At 41.6% G+C, this 25,173-nt stretch overlaps 1 protein-coding gene and 2 long non-coding RNA genes across 3 annotated transcripts; 1 reads left to right on the top strand and 2 right to left on the bottom strand.

Moving 5' to 3' along the window:
- Window positions 1-1,902: 1,902 nt before the first annotated feature.
- Window positions 1,903-5,017, bottom strand: LOC137245436 (uncharacterized). Its single transcript, XR_010951326.1, has 2 exons — window positions 3,847-5,017; window positions 1,903-3,781 (listed from the first exon to the last, which is right to left on the bottom strand). It is a non-coding gene; the product is annotated as an uncharacterized lncRNA (long non-coding RNA).
- An 8,513-nt stretch (window positions 5,018-13,530) lies between these two features.
- On the bottom strand, window positions 13,531-15,194 carry LOC137245435 (uncharacterized). Its single transcript, XR_010951325.1, has 2 exons — window positions 14,271-15,194; window positions 13,531-14,211 (listed from the first exon to the last, which is right to left on the bottom strand). It is a non-coding gene; the product is annotated as an uncharacterized lncRNA (long non-coding RNA).
- A 554-nt stretch (window positions 15,195-15,748) lies between these two features.
- Window positions 15,749-20,342, top strand: Sec6 (Exocyst complex component Sec6). The gene is made up of 3 exons (XM_067776104.1): window positions 15,749-16,841; window positions 17,526-18,290; window positions 19,807-20,342. The coding sequence occupies exons 1-3, from the start codon at window positions 15,870-15,872 to the stop codon at window positions 20,284-20,286; spliced, it is 2,217 nt and encodes a 738-aa protein (XP_067632205.1). The 5' UTR covers window positions 15,749-15,869; the 3' UTR covers window positions 20,287-20,342.
- Window positions 20,343-25,173: the final 4,831 nt, after the last annotated feature.

Raw genomic sequence — 25,173 nt, 5'->3', positions numbered from 1 at the left:
GCGATAAGGACACTCCCCAAGGCCCTGGGGCGTTTTATCTATGTTGATGGTCGTTTCCCGGATGCAGATCCGGTACGTTCCGATACCAAGCCCGACCATCTCGGGAACGATTTGTTATGACCACATGCAACCTTCTTGGCCATACCGCCCTCCCACCCCCTAGATCCATCAGGAGTTCGGGGTGGCCAGAGCCTCGGCTGTTAATGAAACAGGATTCGCCACGGATAGGTGGGGTTGACAATTGGGTTTGGAGAAGCTATATTATGCGCTGGTAACCTGAAAGGGTTGCGCTACACAACCCCTTGAATCTGTTATTTTAGTCGTCTCTTACGACAGGCATACCCACCGCGGGTATATTCTGACCCCCTAACCCGCCGGGGTCTGTGTTGTTAATCCTTTGCCGAATATACATAAATTCGGTACGTTCAACAAAATATTACCTTTAAGATACTAGCCCGATAATCTCGGGATCGATTTCAAGCAGGATCATCCAAACAAGTCCTTCCGTTGAGAGTTTTTGATTCCCAGTTTACGTTAAATGAGGTATGATAGAACCACTAGTAGAACAAAATACTTCATGATTTTAACCTTGCATTCAAATTTATGTTGTGTTGCTATAGAAATAAAAAAAAAAAACATTTCCATAACAGTTCTACGACTTTTAATCTTATGTTGTTAACCTCATCCTGTGTTTCCCTCCCTGAATATTAGGAGAGTTTTACCAGAACTTTCCTTTCAAACCTTCAGCTCGACCTTAAATTACTAAACGCGAGTCAATCTAGCTGAGCTTCGTTCTGGATACTGTAACAGGTTAAACTCTTACCTATCCAGAATCAACCCCGACATACAAAATGTATGCCCCACTTGCAGTGTGTCCCCACATGACACCAACCCTCTCTTTAATTGTAATGTGGAACCAACGCCTATAACACCCCTTTCATTATGGTCCACCCCTGTTGAAACAGCAAGTTTCCTTTGACTCCCGCTGGAGGCTATTTATGACAATTTGTGATCGGTCGCAACTATTAGGTGGGGCGAAGCACTGCTACAACAACAACATTTGAGAAAAGAATTTGGGACTCATTTCGCTCTATAATTTACTAACAGTTTAAAAAGAAGTGTACTTTGTTTTTACTATTTAATTATTGTTAAATATCATACCATAAATATAAGTTCACGTTTAGTAATTACAGTTACAGGCGACACACATAGATATGCTAAATACCTTGGGCGTACGACAAAAGGCTGAAGCAAAAGTGCACAGTATCAAATATTTAACGGATACGCAATTGCTAGCGCAGCGCAATAAATATTAAATAAAACGCATAGCGAAAAATATACATATTTAATGTGTGTGGGTGTATACAGCAGCAGCAGCTTTCTAATAGTCATCATTATAACATGTACCAATTAATAATCATCAAATCACAACAAAATTATCATTAACATAGAATGTTGCACTTAGATTTACAATTTCGAGCATCCCCGATGTTACCCACGTTGCTGCAATCAAGTTCCCCCGAAAGGAAAATAGGGCACGATGATCAGCTGGGTACGCTTGCATTATCGACTTAGCTCGCCGGATGGGGTGGGTTTTGCAATCATCATAGGTGTCAAAAACCGCTTAGGTAAACCGCAGAAACAATAAAAAAAATCGTACCCCTTTGCTGCCACTAACATAACCCCCTTACTCACCTGACCTCAACCATGGTACCTCGTCGCCGTCGTCCTGCAGTTCGCCTCCATACAATCGAGGCAGGCCCATCTGCCTTCACAACTCCCCCCTACCATTGCCCGCCATGGCCACCACTGGCTGGCCCCATAGTAAATACCTGTCCTCACGTCCGTCTGTCCATTACCAACAGATCACCCCGACATCCCCCATTCACCACACACTACATCTTCATCCTTAGCAATTCATTATTTATTTAGTAATAGCTTATATCTACGACAAGGTTAAATTTCATATTTACAGGTGTCATCGCACCTAATAGCTTATATTCCTAATGCACATTGAGCGGCATGCATCAGCCGTGCTTTTATACAACTAAATCGACCTATGCTAAGTTCTCCGATTCTTCAGTTATTACTACACCCGATCACCTTCATCAGTGCTTTAACTCAAACTTACTTCATCTCGCGTTTGAGAACGAATATGTACAAATTCAAATGTATGTGTATACGTGTAGTGTAATATAGTGGTTTAGGAAAGGGATACTTGATCTAAACGAATTTGCTTAAACAAAAGCCTGAAGCGAAGGCATTTGAGCAGGGAATCGTTTACCGGTATTCAGCATTCCAACCGAGATAACAAACAACTATCAACACGAATGTGGGTGCGCGCCTCTATGATTAGCCACTACGATGAGATGCTCTTACCATTCCGTCCTCGAATGCCTTGCAGTTAGCTCTTCACTTTGAATTAACGAAATATGTGACCGTCCCCTTTTTGGACCTTTAACTGAACTTGATAACCTTGCGTTGATTCACGCGCTCTTAAACAGGCATACATAACACAACGGCCGCATATTTCGTTCATTCATTCGTTTTAAGAGTCACCCGGAATATGAAAATGTGAAATGTGCCAGTGTGAATTATATGTGAGCGCACGCAAATAGTAGTGTCAGTATGAATAGAGGGAATCAGACAGGGATTGAGTGGGGCGACAACCGCGAGACATAATCTCTTGGCACAGACACCCAAGCAAAACAAACAAAACCTCACCAGCTGATTACCCTAAGGCGCCTTTGGTAACTAGCAACGGGGCACACAGCGCTCATTGCGCTTTACTATTATGTTTCTATATCAAGCGCACCACTCACCCTCTGTCCCACGCTCAAGACAGTGGTCACTCACAAACAACTCTTAGATAACAACCACAATAATTAATCAACAATATTTTCACCATTGTGCACGCTCTTAAACTACCTCCTAGCTTCCATGCGCTGGCTACAAGCAATTCGACCAGCCACCGTTTAGTTGCTTTTGATGAAGAGATTCACGGTTGCCGCTATAACAATAGTTACCCTCGCCGATGCCCGCAACAATAGTCGCTCTTAAATAAACCCGCTTACAACAACAACAGCATCATTAAAATTATATATGGCGCTCGTTATTTTCTGCCGTTCATCCACTGCTTTGGCTATCCAGCTTCCTTGTGCTGGATACCGACACGTCTGTTGCTCTTGACGAATAGATTCGCGTTTGTCTTTTTCCTTCTCACAAAAATCACCCCCTTTGATCAGCGCGCCGCCACCCACTCCCTATGCACATATATGTGTTATTATGCTGCTCGGGCGAGTGGCCACTGTTTGCGAGCACTCCGTGCTGCGCGCTCAACCAAGCGTTTCTGCCTGCACTAGCGTTTTTTGCTTGAAGCAAGTGTGTATTCGAACTAATTAGCAACGCATGGCCCCAGCCGAACTTTTGGTTTAAAACTAACTACCTGGTTGTATATACTGCTCCCGTGTGCTGAGTTCTTGTCGTTGAATCGCTGTGATGATCGAACTGTTGTGCCGGCGCCTACAGTCTGTCCACGCTGCTCTGCTCTCTTACTTGGTGTTTCGTCGATTCTTTTCTCGCGCTGGCTTGCGCACGTTCGTATTCAACACCAAATTGCCGTGGAAATATTCCAAGCTTCTTAGTGCTTCGATGCCCTGTCAGTGTGAGGCTGCAATTTTGTGACTCCTCTGCCGGCTTTGCTGCTGAGACACTGTGTGTTGTTGATCTTTTACAGTATTTTCTTGTGAATTGCCATTTACGTAGGGCGATGGAATCAAATCTGTCGAATGAGATGCCATTCATGAGAATCTGCTCCCCTTTTCTAATTTCGATTGCAAATCTTACCTAGTTTATTCTTCGCCGTGTGTTCTGCTTGGTGGTTGGAGTTGAAAAGGCCGGAAGTGGCAGAGTTAAGTTGGTCGCAGCAACCATTTGCACTGAATTGGACAATCACGCGCAAGGTTGCATCGTACTTCAAAACTTTTCTTTGACTGACCACTAAGGTCGAAACACATCTTTCGCAACAGGGCGAGTTAATCGAAGATGCTACGGGGATTCGATGAGCTCGAAAAGCAGGAAGATGTTTTGCTATACGTCCGCGCGTATGGGGCTCGAACCCACGTCCCTATGTCAGATCTTAAGATCTTTGGCATGGAAGACCCCTATGGACCTCCCCTGTAAGTCAGATAACTGGTACAAGCATTGGCCAACGCGTTTTGTTACCAACGCTCTAATGAACTTCGACGCCAGTTTCGCGTTATAACCCTGTGTTGCCTCACTTTGGCGGAAGTTCCTTCGGTAGACCAATTGACCCACCTGGAACGATCTCGGCTTGGCTCGTGTGTTGTAGGCTCTTTGACCCTTCTCGTATGCCAGCCTCAGGTTCTTGGTTACCTTTTCTCTTAGCAGCTTGAGCCTCACATCCTTCGGAGCTATCACAGTCTCCGAGTCAGCGGCCTCGCCCAAAGCTCGCAGTATCGGATAAGTTTCCGCATGTTGGACCATTGTCTGCCCGAAAACAACCCTGTATGGCTCCGCTCCAATCGCCTCATGCACCGCGCTGCGCAGTGCAAAAGCTGCCCTTGACACCTTACTGTCCCAAGACCTCTGGTCGTCCTCTTCAATGTATGACCGGATTATCGCCAATAACGATCTGTTCACCCTCTCTGAGGCATTCGCTTGTGGGGAATACACCCCCGTCCGAACATGTCTCACGCCATAGCTATTCAGGAAGCTCGCAAACAGTTCCGATACGAACTGACGCCCGTTGTCGGAATGGATAACCTCGGGCACTCCGAATACATGGAATACATTCGCCTCAAGGTAACGAACCACCTCCTTCGCCGTGGCACTCCTCATGGGCTTCAGGAACAGAAACTTGGAGAAGTGATCCAGCACCACAAACACGTAACTGTTTCCGTCTCGAGATCGCGGATAAGGTCCGCAAAAATCCACGTATAGACGCTGGAACGCTCTGTCCGTCACTGTCCGTCCGCCCATGAGAGGTCGGCTTGTGGTGTTCGAGGTCTTACAGCGTTTGCAAATGTCGCAGTTTCCTACGAAGCTTTTGACCGAGGTCACCACTCCTGGCCAATAGTATCTGGCCCTCAAGCGCCTGAGCGTTTTGGCTATGCCTCCATGACCGGCTGCCGGTCCATCATGCATCTTCCTCAGCAGCGTCTCGCGAAGACCCTCCGGTACCCATATCTTCCAAAGGCCCTCCTCATCATCCTCTTCTCTCCTGAACCCGTCTCTCTTATAAATTATACCGCGTATGACCTTCACGTCAGGCAGTCTCTCTGCATTGGAACTCGTGACTCTTACCAAGTCCCGATAGGTGTCTGACTTGAACTCGGCGTCCTCTAGTGAGATGTCCGTCGAAAGGCTTCTGACATCGATTTCGCCCATGTGCATTCTACTGAGCGCGTCCGGCACCACATTCTGGGTGCCCTTGCGATGCACGATGTCAAAATCGTACGCTTGCAACCTGAGACTCCAGCGCGCCAGACGACCTGCCAGATCCTTTTGACCCATGAGCCATTTCAGGCTCATGTGGTCTGTGATGATAGTGAATGGAGTTCCGTCGATATAGGGGCGAAATTTCTTCACACTGTTGACCGCAGCCAGACATTCCAACTCCGTAATTGTATAATTCCGCTGGGCCACGTTCAACTTCTGCGAGATGTACGAAATAGGGCGCTCATTGCCTTCCTCGTCCAACTGAAATAGCACTGCTCCTACGCCCGTGGTGGATGCGTCACACTGGACATAAAAACGTTTCCCAAAGTCTGGATTCATGAGCACCTTTGGCGAAGTCAGCTCCAGCTTGAGTTGTTCGAAAGCCTCTACGGCCTCGGCCGTCATCTCAAACTCCTTCTTCTTCTTGAGGCAGTCCGTAAGTGGTGCGGTCTTTGTCGCAAAGTTCGGGATGAATCTTCTGTACCACCCTGTCAAGCCCAAAAATCGTCGCAGCTGCTTGGTGGTACTCGGAACCGGAAAATCTAACATAGCCTGCACTTTGATTGGATCCGTCTTCACCTTTCCTTGCCCTACTATGAAACCTAAGTACTTTATCTCCTTTTGGCAGAAATGTGACTTTAGCAGATTGATGGTGAGCCCTGCCTTCGATAGACACTCCGCGACCTCCGCGAGATGTTGCAGATGCGTCTCGAAGTCCGGCGAGCATATCAGCAAATCATCAATATATACAAATACATTTTCTCGTAGCCTTGAGGGAATGACGCGATCCATCAATCGGCAAAGTCGCTGACTGGCATTACACAGCCCGAATGGCATTACTTTGAAGTGATACAGTGGACGCCCGGGGACTGTGAAGGCCGTCTTTTCGCGTGCCGCCTTCGCTAACGGGATCTGCCAAAAGGCATCCTTCAGATCGGTCCCCGTTATGAAGTAGGTATCCTGTAGCCGACTAAGGATGCCCTCGACATGCTGGGTCGGGTAAGCGTCCTTCTTCGTGCATTCGTTCAACTTGCGCATATCTACACAAAGTCGGTTCTTTCCGGGTTTTTGGACAAGCACTATAGGCGAGCTCCAAGCACTATCACTCTCTTCTATTACTCCGAGCTCCAGCATTCTGTCTATTTCCTGATAGGCCAGTTTCTGCTTTACCGGAGACATCGGGTAATAGCGTTGCTTGATAGGTGTGGTCTCGTCATGTGCCTCGATAATGTGCTCCATTAAGTGTGTTTTGCCCAATCCCAACTCTGCCGATGACGGAAATAATGACTTTACCCGCTGCAATTCCATCTTTTGTTTTGGGGTCAGTTCCACCATACCTGAACTATCAATGTCAATTTCCGCTATTTCCGACGTCCATAATCCAAATGCCTCCCAAAAATCTATCCCTAGGTATAATTCCTGCTTTAAGCTGGGCACCAGGTACACATCTAAACACTTTGTCTTGCCACGCCAGCTTATCTTCAGCCTCACTTTTCCCACAACTGCCTGTCCCTTTCCGTCCGCTGTTCTTAGCTGCTCATCCATAGCAACGACGCCCTCCAGGTCCAATCTTCCGATGGCGGGTCCTCCCAGACAGCTGACTGAAGCCCCGCTGTCTAACAGTCCGCGCATCCGAATGTCTCCCACTATGACCTCCGCATACGGTCTTCGGTCCACCTCGTCTTTTATTATGGTCGACGTCATCGCTTTTCTCAGCCGCTTTCGTTCCTCGTCCTTCTTACGCAATGCCTTGATCTTTTTCGTATTCCTCCCTGTGGCTCCGGTACTCCACGTCTTCTCGCTATATCCCACAGTCCCAAATATCTTCTTTCTTGCTTCTCGGTACTGTTTCTCCCTTTCCTCCAATGTCTTGAATGGTGTCACCGCCGGTTTGCATTCCACCTTAGGTGTTGAGGCAACTGCTTTTAAAATGGATTTGACTGCTGCTGGGTCTCCGGGATCTTCTTTTCCTGGCGAGACGACCCGGTGCTTCCGCCAGGAAGACGGTTTTCCTCCCCGCACTTCTCGCACGGTACTAGCCTAGCACCTGTCTTATCGCATTTGTAACACCGCAGTTCGTGGAAGTGTGAGTCACATCCCTGTTCATCATATTTCCTTCTGGCCGCGTCTGATGGCCTTGCTGAGCTTTCCCTTGCATTCATCGCGCGTCCTCGTTTTTCCAGTGCCTCTACTACTCGCCGATCCTCATCCTTGCCGACCTCTTCCCGGACTAGGTCAACTTCATCGACGCCCCTTCTCGTCTCAAACTTTCGCTCCTGGTCCGCGAAATGTTTCTCTGCACGTCTGCACTCCGCTTTCAACTCCGCGAGCGTTGTTATGTGACAACCAAACACGATATTCTTCACCTTCGCCTTCAAGTTCTTGCGTATGAGACTCACCAAACTCCGTTCTGGCATCTGGGTTTTCATGGTCAACGCCATGCCCCTCACGCACGCGTAAAATTCGTCAAATGATTCGCGATGATCCTGCTTCCTTTCGTTCATCGCTTGACGAATTTCCTCGTCACAGTCCGCCTTGCGGAACTGCTCAACGAGCGCCTCACGCAGGTGAGCAAAAGCATCTCCTTCCAGACCAGCGTGTTCCTCCATATACAGCCAAAACCACTCTTGGGCAGCTCCGCTCAACAGCAGGTGAAAATTGGCATGTAGATCCTCAGACGAGACTGCGTGTTGTCTTTTTAGAGTCTCCACTCTAAACAGAAACCGTTCTATAGGGATTGATTTGGCACCACCGTCGTACTTCAACCCCCAGTCCCTGATGGTTTTGAACTTGTTCTTGTTACTAACCGAGTAAGAATGTCTTTTCTGCGGAGATGGAGTAAAGAGCCGACGGCCGGTGAGCTCCACCTGGTCCACTGTCTCTCTCTCTCCTTCTCCCCTTGTCTCTTCGCATCCCGCCGATGCGGAAAGAACGTCAGTTTCCGGGAGACCACAATTCGCGTCTGCCCGAGGGCCCTCGCAAGGCTTCTCGACTTTCGAGACTCGTTCCCCCAGTGACTTGAGCTCCTTTCGCATCCCGTTTATGGCCTCGCCTATAGCTTCAGCCGTTGTGCGATTAACTTCCGTCTGATATTGGAAGAATAATGATTCGAACTTTTGTAAAAGCTCGCCCCCCACTTTATCTAGTATAGTAGCTTCCGGAGTAGCAACATCCCCAACGGCGATCATTCTTTGTGTCGAATTTCCAGAGCCCGATGCCCCTGGACTAACCTTGTTCGAGGATAACTGCTCCCCCTCTTCCGACTCAATCTCCTCCACCGACTTCGAAGCATCAACTTGGCTTCTCGTGACGGCCCTTTTCTTTCTACCCTTTTTAGGCATAATTAAATTTTGTTAAATGCCAGTTAAATGTTTGTTTGTGTTTATGTACGCTTTAGCGCAGTAGTGTTATATAGAAAATTTTTGAATTGTGTTAATTCCCTGATATGTATATCCTCTGAATAGCACGTATTTACGCTCAATAGTGTGTGTGTGATGAACTTAGCTTAGGGTGACCTATCTTGACTACTCAGTCCTGTCCCGTCGCCTTACCCCCCAATTTTATAAATATCGTCTCCCCAGAACCAGTGTCCACAACCAAAAGGACTTGACCCTCATCCTAATGGGCTGGACACGAGGTCCCCTCAGTGCGTGTCCATGGGAAGTTACCTCATACGAACGCTCTCTTACTAAGCCCATAGGTAGTAGCCACCTCTCCATCTAAACACCCACTCTGCCAGAGGATCTACCTCATAAAAATCGAACAATGACCCGATAGTTAGTAGCCGACCCTCCCTCAAGAAAATAACAAGAAAAATTATGTAACAGCGTTGACACATTTACAAGGCACCAACCACAGCCTAGTAAGCTGTCAACGTTGCTCCCCCTGTCTACTTACGTCCCTGTCTAGACGAGCGATATATCACGGTATTGGTCCTCATCTAATTCCGAAATGTGTGGAAGCCACTTCACGTGGCCACCACGTTGGGCGCCATTTTCTATTGTTACCCACGTTGCCGCAATCAAGTTCCCCCGAAAGGAAAATAGGGCACGATGATCAGCTGGGTACGCTTGCATTATCGACTTAGCTCGCCGGATGGGGTGGGTTTTGCAATCATCATAGGTGTCAAAAACCGCTTAGGTAAACCGCAGAAACAATAAAAAAAATCGTACCCCTTTGCTGCCACTAACATAACCCCCTTACTCACCTGACCTCAACCATGGTACCTCGTCGCCGTCGTCCTGCAGTTCGCCTCCATACAATCGAGGCAGGCCCATCTGCCTTCACAACTCCCCCCTAACATTGCCCGCCATGGCCACCACTGGCTGGCCCCATAGTAAATACCTGTCCTCACGTCCGTCTGTCCATTACCAACAGATCACCCCGACATCCCCCATTCACCACACACTACATCTTCATCCTTAGCAATTCATTATTTATTTAGTAATAGCTTATATCTACGACAAGGTTAAATTTCATATTTACAGGTGTCATCGCACCTAATAGCTTATATTCCTAATGCACATTGAGCGGCATGCATCAGCCGTGCTTTTATACAACTAAATCGACCTATGCTAAGTTCTCCGATTCTTCAGTTATTACTACACCCGATCACCTTCATCAGTGCTTTAACTCAAACTTACTTCATCTCGCGTTTGAGAACGAATATGTACAAATTCAAATGTATGTGTATACGTGTAGTGTAATATAGTGGTTTAGGAAAGGGATACTTGATCTAAACGAATTTGCTTAAACAAAAGCCTGAAGCGAAGGCATTTGAGCAGGGAATCGTTTACCGGTATTCAGCATTCCAACCGAGATAACAAACAACTATCAACACGAATGTGGGTGCGCGCCTCTATGATTAGCCACTACGATGAGATGCTCTTACCATTCCGTCCTCGAATGCCTTGCAGTTAGCTCTTCACTTTGAATTAACGAAATATGTGACCGTCCCCTTTTTGGACCTTTAACTGAACTTGATAACCTTGCGTTGATTCACGCGCTCTTAAACAGGCATACATAACACCGAATACAAATGAGCTCAATAAGTTTTTGTTTGTTGTTGTTTTTTTTTGTCCGCATTTTCATTGCGTATGTAATATTTACTATGTAACAATGATGTATGCATATCAGACAACGAGCTTGAACAGCACTTGGAGCTTGCAAGACCACCTAATGTAAAGGGCGACAGGATGCTGATAAGATAATGATGTATGCATATCAGACAACGAGCTTGAACATCACTTGGAGCTTGCAAGACCACCTAATGTAAAGGGCGACAGAATGCTGATAAGATAATGATGTATGCATATCAGACAACGAGCTTGAACATCACTTTGAGCTTGCAAGACCACCTAAAGGTGGGTGGAGTGAAATGCACTTCACATATGCATGCTGTTTTGAGATTCACTACGTCCTTTCGGCGGCAAAATTGAAGCCATTTCCTAGCCAAAGGCTACCACCACAGTGATGTCCTTCTGCATAGTATACCCTTCTGAGTACCTTTTGACGTGGAATTACCCCTATAGTTATTATTTGCACCAAAAAAAAAATGATACGGTTGAACTCAACATAAGCACCACTACCGATACTCATACAAATTTTTTTTTGACAAATGTATTATAAGCGCACTGCGTTACCCGCCTTTACGCACTAAACACTCCCACAGCTGACAGCGATGCCATTTGCACTCAGCTGTGGCAATTGCATTCATCAATATGAAAAAATGGCAACGCAGCATGGGTACATTTTAAGCTGGAAAGCTGGAGACATTGGTGCTTTATCGGTAACCGTATCTGTAACCCTTTAACAGCTGATTCGACCAACCTTATGAGAATCAATGCAATCGATTATTGGTGCCGCTAAGGTCGTAACCGTATCGTAGCCAACCAATTGGTTTTTGGTTTACCGTCGTAACGATAAACAGCTGATTACGTTAGGGATACGACTACAGCGATACGACATACGACACCAATGACTCCCGCTTTACAGTTGAGATAGAACCGGCAAATTATACACAGGCGAATTAATTGGAAAGTCTAAGTTAACAGTAGAAATTAAAAGAAGAAGTTAAAAGAAGAATCTAGAAACTAAGTGCACAACTAAGACCTAAAACGTGTAAAGAACAAAGTTTACATAAAACCATTAAATTAAAAAAAAGAGTAAACAAACATTTATTTAACTAAAGAAACAAAAGGCAGAGTAAGTGTCGATAACAGTTGCGTGTGTGTGGGTAGCAGTGTGTGCACAGAACAACAATATTTCATAGTGTCCACGATGGACACCTTATATGACGACCGTGACGCCAGGCCTTGCAATGGTGGCCATAGTGGCGAAGAGGCAGACCTCTTAAAAACTGAAAAAAATTTAAAAAAAATCTTAAAATGCTAAAACCCTAAAAACAAGTTAATTGAAAATGAATTAAACAAATAAAAATTTTGCGAAAGAATGAAAATTTTGTAATCTACAAAAAAAAAAATATAAAAATGCAAAAATCTTACAAAAAAAATGTTAAAAACTATAAAATCTACAAAAATTTAGAAAAACCCTACAAATATGGGGAAAATTAAAAAAAAATTAAAAACATTTAAAAATTACAAAAAAAAAAATTATAAAATTCAAAAAAACCATTACAAAAAAATTACAAAATATTAAAAAAAAAAAAAAAATCTACAAAAAAAGTACCAAATCAAAATTGCAAAAAAAAATATACAAACATTTAAATCAACAACGAAAAATTACTAAAATTTTCAAGAAAAAGCAGTGTTGGTGGTGTATGGCAGTGGCTAGTGGAAAATTATTATAATTTAAAAGACATGTAAAGAACATATAGACACGTATAATACAAAAACTAATTAAAAGACGGAATTAATAAGAAACTGTTTTAACTAATAATAATGAAACTAACGGAAAACAGAGATAATATATTAATTACAACAAAAACACTCAAGTATACTTTTGAAAAAAACTGTACCAAAAATTGGTAAAGAAAAAAAAACGGCACTAGCCATGCCACTGATAACGGCCCTAGCCACGCTACCAGCATAGCGGCAAACCACCGTAAGCCAAAAAAAAACAACAAAACAGCAAACACCTTTCATGGAAAGCCAACCTTTCATGGCAGAACAGCAAGCGCAGCAAAACAGCAACCGAAGCAGCAGACCAGCAGCAGCAGCAACACAGAAACTTTTTTAATCATCATTAATTGCCTTATTGGTATAAAAGTTGCTGAAATTAAATAAATTTTTGGAACAAGTGCAGTATACGGACAATGCTGATATAAAAAAACCAAAAATTGAGATCGATAGGTATTAATAAAATAAACATAACGGTATATTTTTTTTGTGGGGCAAACAACAACAACAAAAGTTATTAAAGGTCAAAGTTCATAATAAGCTTTTTTTAATCTAAATTACTTCTAAAGTATTGAACCGATTTTCAAAATTTTGACGTCGTTGGATATGTATTTCCAATACCTTTCATGTGATGTATATCTTAAGTATATAACTGCAAAGAATTTCCTGAAATAATATAATTTTTTAAAAAACATATCAAAATTCTTAAAAACTTAATTTTTTTTTAATTTAATTGCTGTTTTAAATATATGAAAATATAGTTTGGTAGATGGGAAATAATTTAAGCTTTCATTTAAAATTATATATAATATCCTTAGTCCCATCAATGCAATACCAACTGTCCTGTTCCTGGTATACCAAAACTTAATTTTGGGCAAATTAACAGTAATTCTGCGCAGAACACCTGGTATTTGTTTCCTTTATGTGCAGAACAGCTTTCCGAGTTGGCGGCCTTCGGCTGCGCTTATTTAAATACCCCTGGGCTACGCCATGCCAAGTCCGGGTGGTTGCCTGAACCGTGGAAACATGCCACGGTACGCACTCTTTTGCGCGTTTTTAGGTACAGCCTAATAAAATTACAACAACCATGTTTTGAAAATGGCAATAAGGCCACACTGGCTTCCCAGTTAGAACGCTACTTGTTATATATTGCATTAAACTATCCGTAGTGCTACAAAAACTGTGCGTGAGAAATTCAAAAAGTTTACATCAGTTTCTTAAGATAGAGTGACAAATCCTCACGTATATTTTTCTGTACATGTGAGCAGCCATCTCTTTTATGTTCACTAAATCCTGCTTTTAAGCTTTCATATATTTTTCTCTTTTCAATATGCTATTCATATGTCATATATAACATGATTTATACAGCAGCGAATGTTAAAAGCTATGCGTTAGCGTTATGGCAAAAATAACATATTATCTAGCTGTTGTACTTATCTGATATTCCTAACGCATTTAAAACGAAAAAAATAACACTTAAATTTTTTTTTATAAAAATGAATTAATTCATTCAATAAACCAATGCATTATTAAAGATATTAATAGTGAAATAGGTAATACTAGTACTAAAACAAATAACAAAGTTAAACAAGTAATTAATTAATAATAAATTAGTCGAAAGTACCTAAAGGCTTGAAAAAATTTTCTCACTCGTTGGCAGCGGCTCGGCTAAGAAATAATTGCTTTTGTCGCCACCTGTTGTGGCTCAGTCCTATACATCTTCTTAAAGTTTTTTCGAAGGCAGGTCGTCCTTTCTATTGAAATACGTCTACAAAAATATATAAAGAAAGTTTTTGAACTAGAATTAAATGGGGTTCATTAACAAACTACTCATATTTTCATTAGCCGCTTTCTCCAGCACATAAAGTATTTTCTTGGAGGATTTCTCGATTTTCTGTAAATTGGAAGTGTTATTAACATAATATTAAAGAAAACATAAATAAGTTTACTTGCCTGTTTTCTCCACTTCTGCAGTAGTTTTTTTAAATTTTTTGTTGCTCCGCACAAATTTCTGCAAATAATTTTCACTAATTGTCACAATATATTTTAGTGATGTCAATTCTTACTTAGATACGTGTAATACAAGAGTCTTTAAAAGTAACCGGGTTTGACATGGAGGTAATGTCCATTTTACCCGAATACATTTTTTGGTAAATTTTTTACATTTTATGTTCCTCTTTGATTCTTACTTTCCTACTTAATTGGCGCTTAACCGTTTAAGCGATTATGTCCGTCTAGCACGGCGCACCAGTCGCTTATTTTCTCTGCGAACCGGCGTCAATTGGGTTGTTTAAATCGCTTTCCACCTGGTCCTTCTAGCGGAGTTGGGGCCGCCCTCTACCTCTGCTTCCATAGGCGGCTTCCGATAGAAACACTTTCTTAGCCGGAGCGTCATCTGTAATTCGCATAACATACCCTATCCAGCCAAGCCGCTGCATTTTAATTCGCTTGACTATGTCTGCGTAACGCTCGTACAGCGCACAGTTAAATCTTCTTCGGTACTCGCCAACGCGTAGAGGTCCATAAATCTTTGGAAGAACTTTTTCTTGAACACTCAAATAAAAAAGCAATTGATGGTTGAACGTCATAAAATTGACAAAAAAAATTGCTTGGGTAAAAAAGCCCCTTCAAAAATAATGCAAGTGAAGTACCAAACCACAATAAATTCTACCAAGCACATGTGCCAATCGATATAAATGTATCGTGGAATGAAAATTTTTGAAAACTACGAGGTGAGTATAAGTTCTCGTACTTGCAGATTGCCAATGGGGAAAACTTTTAACATAGTACAATGATTTCTCAATATAGTAAATTGCTACTGATTGACGCTGCTCAAACTCAAAACAATACTAAACTGTTTTTAAGGCATGTGTCAAAGAGTATCAAAGTGTTATAGTGAGATATCTTTTAACTGTGGTGAAATTTTTTTTCATATCTGTCAAAAATTTTAATTCCAACATACTTTTCTACCGTCTTATAATTATTAAGGATTTTTTCACACTGACGATAAAATGCGAAAAGTAAAAAATCTTGATTTAAATAAGTAAAATTTTGCAAAATTTGATGATGCATGATGTTACTGATTATCTTCCGCCAAACCACAATGAAGATTTTCGTATACCCCGTGTTCCAATGAAACGTGATCTAGATACGGATAGAGATTTAACATGCAAATGCAACTTGCTGTTGCATTTCATGTTAAATTTCTATCCTTATCTGGATCACGCTTTATTGGGACGTAACAATAGATGCAAAAGCAAGGCGAAATAAACTTCAATTGCCAAGTCTGAAGATCCATTATATTTACAAACGCAAGACCTTGGTTGATTGTGGCGATATTACTGGAATACATAAGATTGCGTTGAAGGCATTTATATGAAAAACAACATTGTGGCTCGGCCATTAAAGAACCTCCATATTTATCGATACTAAACTATCGCTACGATCGAAAGGAAATCGGTTGCCTAGAATCTCTAGTATTTTGATAAAAAATTTTGCTGTTTCGGTTTATAATAAATAACTCCCTTGTAATAATTTGAGAACTACTGTAGTATGGATTTACAGCAATTAGAAGAAGAGGCGCGACAAGCAGCATTGAGAGATATAAAAAATATGCTACAGCGGCCAGGTCAGCTAGAGAAAGTGGATCAATTTCGTCATCGTGTTGCACGAAAAAAGGCTTCAGTGGAGGCGTTACTAAAAACTGGTATGCAGAATCAATTGGATGGAGTACGCGTTGGCTTGAAGCAATTGGAGACATGTTTACAAGATGTAAGAGAAGTTCGAAAACGTATGCAGGAGGTAGATCGGTTATTACAAGGTGTGCCCGAAATGTATGACGCACTGGAAGTTGTGCGCGAAGAGAATACAAAACATTCACAATACGCCACAGCAATGGAAAATCTTAAACATATATATAATGTGGAAGCCAGCGTACAAAAGACTATGACACTTATCGACGAGGATAAATTGTTGAATGCCCATCAATGTTTGGCTGACTTAGAAAATTCACGTGATGATTTATTATACGAATTGCATAAACAACCAAAGCAACATGCATCCGATAAAATTACATTAAAAACACATTTCAAGAAAGTAGACACTGTATCACAGGCACTTGAAAAGAAATTGAGACTCATTTTAAGCCGCACATTAAATACTGTACGTAAGGAACCTACCGTAATAGTAACAGCACTACGTATAATCGAACGCGAGGAAAAGAATGATCAATTTGCTTTACAACAACAAAAAGTAACAGGCTTTCTACCACCTGGACGACCAAAAGAATGGCGCTCTATGGCCTTCAATATGTTGAAAGAGGCAGTTGTAACACGTATAGAAGGATCGAAATTAGAAGAACGTGTGGATAATAAAATGTGGCTTGTGCGTGATTTGGAAATTTTACGTCAAATTATATTGGAAGATTTAAGAGTTGTTAAATCCTTGTGTGTACCATGTTTTCCGCCGCATTATAACATCTTCAACGAATATGTTAAAATGTATCACGAAGGTCTATCTTCATATGTAAGTTCTTAGCTGTAGCTTAAATTAATTTTGTGTCGTTATATGGCGGGGAGTAACCGAATTCCTTTACGTATGAAATCAATTTTTAAGCAATTTTTAAATTATTAATTCATTATATATGTAATTTAGAAAGCATTTAAACAACGCGACGTTAGAACGCAATAGGCCCCCAGCGGGTTAGGGAGTAAGAATATACCCGCGGTAGGTATGCCTGTCGTAAGAGGCGACTAAAATACCAGATTCAAGGGGCTGTATAGAGCAATCCTTTCAGGTCGCCAGCGCATCATATAGCTTCTCCAAACCCAATTGTCAACCTCACCTATCCGTGGCGAATCCTGTTTCACAGACGAGGCTCTGGCGAACCCGACTGTTGTTTCTCTGAAAAGCGCAAGCACAAACAAAATCAAATAACATGACAGCTCACACAGTTTTTTAAACACTGTTTGGTGTAGCAAAGACATTTTTTTTTTTTTGTTTTTGGCAAGTTCTTCAGGAAAAGTAGGTTATTGCATTGCGGTATATTTAGAAGCACAACAATAAACCAATTACTATTAGTTATTGTAACTATCACCTTGTCCGTCCTGATTTCTCGTTGGTTAAATTTTTCCCAAATTAAGTAATCAATTTTTTATTTTTTGCTTAAATTTTATTTAATCCTCAACATGATAACCATATTGTTTTTAGCTCGACAACATTGCCAAATCTGGACTTGAGGGTAATGAATATGTCTCAATGTTATCTTGGGTAATGAATACCTATCCTGGCGTGGAACTTATGTCACATCCTGATCTAAGAGTCAATATACAAGAAATTGTTGGGCCATTATTACGTCCGGAACATTTAAAGTCACTAGAAGATGATTATCTACGTAATATGCAACGAAACTATCAGGAATGGATGACTAAAACAGCAGAAACAGAAAAACAAGAATGGTTTTCGGATCAACCACCTGAACAAGAACAATATTACCACACATCAGCGCCGGTTATTATATTCCAAATGATCGATCAACATTTACAAGTAACAAACACTATACACTCTGAACTAACATTTAAAGCATTGGTGATGAGCATACAGCAAGTGGAAGTTTTCGGCCAATCCTATTTGAAAAATGTTATTGAATTGAAAGAACACCATTTTCGAAATCGCGATCAAATAAAATATTTTACACACTATATTATAACTATTGTTAATAATAGTCAGCAAATGGTCGAATTGGCACAACAAATGAAACAATTGTACTGGCCTAAATCGCGCACCGAACATTATGAAGATTTTGAAAAATTATTAAATACATTCCAACGTATTCGTGTACACGCTACAAGCTATTTGCTCGAAGAAGCTTTTCTCGATATGGAAAGGCACTTCAATGATTTGTTCACCTTAAAATGGTTGGGCTCAACAATATCAGTCGATACTATATGTGTAACTTTGTTGGATTATTTTCAGGTATATTTTTGCATTTGGGGTTTACTTTTAGGGAGCGGAATGAATCCAATTTGAGATGAAAACCAGCTTTTTCAGCCTGACTCTGCCCTCCTTCTTCTGCATCCCTTATTGCCTGTCCCAGAGGGTGGTATGTATTTTATTCCAGTCCCAGTCCCACTACGAATCTCAGTCCCAGTCCTAGTCCTAATCGCAGTCCCAGTCCGTCTCTGGATAATATATTACTCTGTACTAAAACACTCATCAACAGCTTTCATTTGATATCCATATTGTATAAACACTGTCTAGGCATTCACTGGCCCACGTTTTGGCCTATATCTCGAGACCCTGTACCTGTAGTAACTACCGCGTGAGGTTTACGCAACTTGTGTGAAAGTTTGAACAAAATCGACCGACGCATCTCTTCAAACACCGGCGACCAACTAACACATATTTTAGCCTTTCTTTTTATATATTTAGATTTTTATTTTTCACACTTCACTATAATATTAAAACGAAATGCAGATTTTCGTTGCTTTTGAAATTCGGCTTAAAAATTGCACATGGAACAACTAAAGACTCTCCTGTATTAAAAAAAATGTCATATTACTTCTAAATCGCGGGCCCCGTCAGAAGCAAGTCAGTTCTATCGTCCCTGATAAGGGTTATAACAGGTCATTGTTTAATAAGCACGCATGGTGCCAGAATGGGGGTAATGACCTTCGACTATTGTCGCAGTTGCAGAGGACGAGGAGAGTGTCCAGCACCTTCTCTGTCAGTGTCCACCGCTTAGTAGGCGTAGGTTGGCCATCCTTGGTAAACCTTCTCTACATGACCTTGCTGAGGTCTCTAGTCATGAAGTCAAGGCTCTAGCAAAATATATAAATTCCACGAAGTGGTTCGACCCGCTTTAGGCAGGGTAGGGGTCCTCTTTTATATTTATGTTTATGGGCCCATTGGTGGCCTAAATAGTGGCCTGTTACCATACTGTCCAGCTCAGCCATCGCTACCTAACCTAACCTACCAGTTTCTAATAAATCGTTAAAAAAATCTTTTTTTTTTTGGGATAGTGTTTTTGTCTCGCGGACCGTTACATTTTTAAGAGGGGACATCTCAAGGCGGATTCAGTATGGATTAGCGTTGGAACATCCTACCCCAAAGGAATTATTGTTAAAAATAGTAGCGTGTTGTTGTTGTTGTTGTTGTAGCAGTGCTTCGCCCCATCCAATAGGTGCGACCGATCACAAATTGTCATCAATATCCTCTAACGGGAGTCCAAGGAAACTTGCTGTTTCAACAGGGGTGGACCATAATGAGAGGGGTGTTTGAGGCCTGGGTTCCACATTACAATTAAAGAGATGGTTGGTGTTGCGTGTATCTTGATATTTCACTCTTTATATCAATTTAATACTTTTTGACCCTTTCACTTTTTCTAAAAGCAAACCCACATGAATTTCCAAATCGAAATATGTGTATTTTTCGGTTACTTAGTTTGTATAAGTCTGTTTTTTTTAATTATATTTTTCTTATTTTCAAATAGGATTATAAACATTTACGTCCGGCCAATTTTGAAATGGTAATTAGCGAAGCACAAAAAATTCTGGCAAAACGTTATATACGGGCTTTACTCTCTAAACGCCTATCAAAGTCACGCACAGAATGCGAGGCAATCACAACTAAAATCAATCAGGAAGCAAAACGTTTTAAGCAATGTTTCGAGAAAATTGCACCCAACCTTACAGTGATGAGCGATTCGCCATTGGATTTGATACCAACTTTATCAGCTTTATTATCTGGAGATATTGAATTATTGGTCTTGGATCTACACACACTTTTGGGCAATTATCCCTCGTTAAGTGAAGATCACATTGTACGCTTATTTTATTTACGAAACGATGTAAAAGCTAGTGAAGTAAGAGAAAAGGTGCAAGATGCTGCAAAATCCAAGAAATCAATGGTTAGCATTGCCAAACAAGATTGTATATTTAAAGAAATTGTTTTCAATGATAAATTGTGGTAAAGAGCGAATAGGCAAAAAGCGGATTACATAAAAAATATATTGAATTAAGTATATTATCAAGTTTTTTGGACTAGACTTTCGCAAAATATAAAATAAAACGATTATTGAGTGCTCCATGCATCAGTGAATACCCTCATCATCCACATGCAGTTCATCCTCCATAATCGCCTGATAACAATTGTTAGTTAGTTGTACGTAACTACTTGTGAAAGGGTTTAATTTGAGATAAATGTATTACTAAATTTCCCACTGTGTAACAAAGTTACTGTCGATACGTCTGATTACTTTAAACACGATGTTTTAGCAAATAACATTTGAATTAGTAATTCAATATGATAAGCATATAAACTTAATTGGTTTGAAAACTTCAGTCGAACAGCTTGTTTTACTCAAGACCTCTTTAAGAGGAGGCCGACAGTCACTCAGGTTGCCAACAGTCGCGATAGCTTCTGTTGTTGTTGTTGTTGTAGCGATAAAGTTGCTCCCCGAAGGCTTTGGGGAGTGTCATCGATGTGATGGTCCTTTGCCGGATACAAATCCGGTACGCTCCGGTACCATAGCACCATTAAGGTACTAGCCCGACCATCTCGGGAACGATTTATGTGGCCACATTAAACCTTCAGGCCATTCCCTCCCTCCCTACCCCCAAGTTCCATGAGGTGCTTGGGGTCGCCAGAGCCTCGTCTGTTAGTGAAACAGGATTCGCCGCGGATAGGTGAGGTTGACAATTGGGTTTGGAGAAGCTATATATTGCGCTGGCAACCTGAAGGGTTGCGCTACACAGCCCCTTGAATCTGGTATTTTAGTCGCCTCTTACGACAGGCATACCTACCGCGGATATATTCTGATCCCCTAACCCGCTGGGGTCGCGATAGCTTCTTTGACCCCTTGTTGTCTGACGGTACTCTCCAGTAACACTTCTGATTTTCCTACCTTAAAAGCAATCAGTAAGTTTTTTACATTATGCAGACCAACGGCACTTTAAAGTACAAACAAAGAACATATATAACGGGATTTTTAATAAAATTCGTGGATTCTTTGCTTTCTATGCTCATTTCAAGTAAGTGTTTTCCATAATGCGGTCACAAATTAGAAGTGGTATATTATTTTAATTATATCTTGCTAAATTCTTAAAATATCTCTACTAAATAAAAAAGAAAGTATAAGTTTTGTGAATATATTGTTTAGTTTTGAAGATACAAAGAACTTTACTTTTTTGTTTACCAGTGATCTTTGATTTTCCGAAGGAGACTTTTAAGTACCGTCGGGCTTTGTTGTCTTTGTATTTTCTGATTTTTATATACAGCTTTTTACAGATACTAGTGGATAATGGCTGGAGTTCACCGAAGATTTTTGCATTTTGGAAGAAATTCCAATCGGTAATAAGCAAGATACGGATATCGAGAGTGATGATGAAGATGAAGATGAAGAGATGATGACTTTACCGAACGAGGAAGATCAGTTTTTGATTGAAGTCCTAAATCAAATTCAGTAAAATAATGAAGTGACAAACATATTGCCAGAAAACGTGAGAAGCACAGTTTTTGGAGAACCATTGCGAAAATGGAAAAAAAATTGATAAAACCACCGTGGTTTCACAATTTGACTGTGCAGAGAGACCAGAACTGGGTTTTTTGACGATATGGAAACGCCAACGCAAGTTTTCCTATCATATATGGAGCCTTTTGTGGAAGGAATTATATTTAATTCGAATTTATATGCGGTACAAAAAAACAAAACCTTGAATTTACAAGAAGTGAATTTTGGGCATTTATAGGCATAAACTTTTTTATGGGCTATCATAACCTGCCAAGTTATCGTCGTTATTGGAGTACCAGCGAAGATCTGGCTGTGCTCATAGTATCAAAAACCATGTCCCGAAACAGATTCGATTCAATCTTAAGTTTTTTGCACGTAAATGACAATTGTAAAATTCCAGAAAACAATAAGGATCGACTGTTCAACGTTTTCTTCAGGTATACCATGGAACGAAGGAGCTATCAGTTGACGAATCTATGATTCTTTTCAAAGGTAGAAGTGCTATAAATTAATATTGCCCAATGAAACCAATTAAGCGTGGTTACAAATTATGGTGCTTGGCGGATCAACGTGGATATAGGAAAGAAAGAAGGAAAAGGGAAACGAAAAGAAGGGGAAGGAAACGAGAAGAAAAACGCAACGGAAAGGGGGAAGGAATAGGGAAAAGAAACGGAGAGGAGAGGAAAGGCGTAGGGAGAGGGGGACACTGAGGGGAAGGAGGATGAGAGGGAGGGATATGAAGACTTGGAAAAGAGGAACAGCCAGAAGAATGAGGCTAAAGAGATTCTAAATGCCCAAGAAAGACGCACTAATTACCAAAATTCTTTAAAAAGATGTTTATTATTTACTAGGAGATCCACTGATATGGGCTATGGGCTTTCTGACTTTGGACACTCCAGCCTTCGACTTTATCCCTGACAGGACGGACTATTGTATGCCGATAACTGCTCCCTGTGCAACCTTCACCCCAGTAATTCCCCGGGAGAGGAATGGGGAAGAGGGCTCATCCGGGGAAGGGGACCGGTTTTCTTGTTCGCGGATGGGTTGAATATGGATGGGGGCCTTTTGTCAAGATCTAAATGTAAGCCGCAAATTTAAGTTGGTTGGTCACTACAGCATCTGACTGCCTTTGCTCTGAAAGCAATGGAGAAGAATGTAAACCATGAGATTAGATCAAAAGCTCTCGATAGAATACCACTACATCGAGATCAGCATGCATATATGACAGGCAGGTCGACAGAAACTGCATTTTATCAGCTGTCAGAAATCCAAAGTGCGTTCGAATGCGGAGAGGTTACGCTATGCACATTTTTGGACATAGAGGGGCCATTCGACAACACGGCCCACGAGAATGTGAATCGGTAACTCAAGAGAAGAGAGATACAACGTCCAATCCGTATGTGGATAAACGCCCTACTGCATACGAGGATTGCCGAACCCTTGAGTGAAGACAGTACAGTAGAGATCAAGACAACGAAGGGATGTCCACAAGAGGGCGTCCTGTCACCCCTGTTGTGGAGCCTGGTAGTAGATGAACTTCAACAGTGGCTCTCAGAGACCGGAATCCGATGTCAGAGATGTCAAAGATCCTAAGATGGATGTACACTACTATAGTGAGATTTATCATAGTGTATGAAGCAGTTGCGTGGGCATCAAGGACTACCATGGTGACCATACAAAAGTCACTCACGAAGCTTCAACGCTTGTCATGTGCCTGCATTACGGGAGCTATGCGAACATGGCCGACGGCGGAAATAGAGGTGCTGCTTAAGTTAACACCTCTACACATAATAATTGAGCAGTCAGCCAGGAGTACTTTAGTAAACATAGCTAAAGAGGGATGCGGAAGAGGCAAAGTGATACAGTCACGGAACATGGAGAAGCTGAAGGAGCAGATTCCATTCACCCAACTTCCCAGTGATGAGACGAGGAAGCTAATTAAGTTTGAGAGAGAAAATAGAGCTGGGGAACAAGTGTACATAGGATACCTCCAGAATTGAAGGGCTTCACCAGGAACACACTATAATATGGTACACCGATTCGAAGACACCGGAGGGCACTGGAGCGGAGATCTTCGGCCCCCGAACCAAAATGTCCCTACCAATCGGAAAATATCCGAGCATCTTCCAAACCGAAGTTTTCGCCATGAGCCGGTGTGCAGAGATAAATTTGCAGCGGGGATATACAAACGAGGGAATCGCTATACTCAGCAACAGTCAGGTTGCGCTCAAGGAACTATCTTCAGTTGAGATTAAATCATCAACAGTCCTTGAGTGCGTAGAGAGGTTAAGCAGTCTAGGGGCCAATAACACCATCAGTTTAGCCTGGGTAACTGGACACAGAGGAATGGATGGTAACGGGCTTGCCAGATTGGCGGCGGCGGAAAAGCCAATAGGACCCGATAGTGGAAGAGTTCATGCAAAAAGAAGCGTGCCTCAGAGAATAACACTGGCGCGAAAGTCCAGGATACGAGGATAAACGATATAAAGCCATGATTAAGCTCCCAAAAAGCAGTCTTAACAGGCATACTCACAGGTCACTGCAGGCTAAATAGCCACATGGATAAACTAGGTATATCGTCTAGTAGCCTCTGTCGATTCTGTGACCGCGAAGATGAAACTGCAAAACACATCCGATGGAATGCGATGCAGTCGCGAGAGGGAGCTGAGAAGTCAAAGAAATCATAATACGAATATTGGGCATTTTCTTATTGAAAAGTTGAAAATATTTACTATCATTAATTTATCATTATTTTTTTTTTTGACAGAAAATGTCATTTTTTTACTGACACAGTGCTCGTTATTAGATTTTCACAAGGTATTGCAAAGAACACGAATAGCTTATATGAAAAAGTGATGTGATAAATTGAAAAAAATTATTTCTCAGCGAGCATGAATTTTTTTTTTTTCACTTCATCACTTCATAGAACGTGAATTGACCACCCCAGTACTGAAGCCGTATTAGGAGGAAGATAAAATACAAGAAAAAATACACGGAAATAAAGTAGTGTCATATAGGTATTACAATGCTTTTTCATTAAAATATTTGTCTTCACCAAACCCAAGAAGAAAATAGCAAGTTTGCCGGGGCCTTTGCACCTTGCAGCAGCAGATGGAAAAATTTTAAAGGATTTGTTTTACAAAAACCAAATTTTTAGTACAACATAGCCACCCTCGTAGAAATTGCATTAGTACGGCACGGCAGACTCTCTGCTGCGAATTCGAAAACCAATTGTCTAATGTTATTTCAACAGAGCTCTTGTATTTACATAGGCGATATAACAGAGCTCTTGTATTTACATAGGCAATAATGTTAAAGTTTCTCGCCGTGTGGCAGCACCATTTTTCG

The sequence above is a fragment of the Eurosta solidaginis genome, chromosome 3 (assembly GCF_040869045.1).
Source record: "Eurosta solidaginis isolate ZX-2024a chromosome 3, ASM4086904v1, whole genome shotgun sequence".
Taxonomy (NCBI): Eukaryota; Metazoa; Arthropoda; class Insecta; order Diptera; family Tephritidae; genus Eurosta; species Eurosta solidaginis.
This window is presented reverse-complemented; position numbering and strand designations above follow the sequence as displayed.

Excerpts from the sequence above, each read along its gene's own strand:
- Sec6 (XM_067776104.1), top strand. The coding sequence starts at position 15,870 with ATGGATTTACAGCAATTAGAAGAAGAGGCGCGACAAGCAGCATTGAGA. Across the intron at positions 16,842-17,525 it reads ACGAAGGTCTATCTTCATAT|CTCGACAACATTGCCAAATC; the intron begins GTAAGTTCTTAG and ends TATTGTTTTTAG. Across the intron at positions 18,291-19,806 it reads CTTTGTTGGATTATTTTCAG|GATTATAAACATTTACGTCC; the intron begins GTATATTTTTGC and ends ATTTTCAAATAG.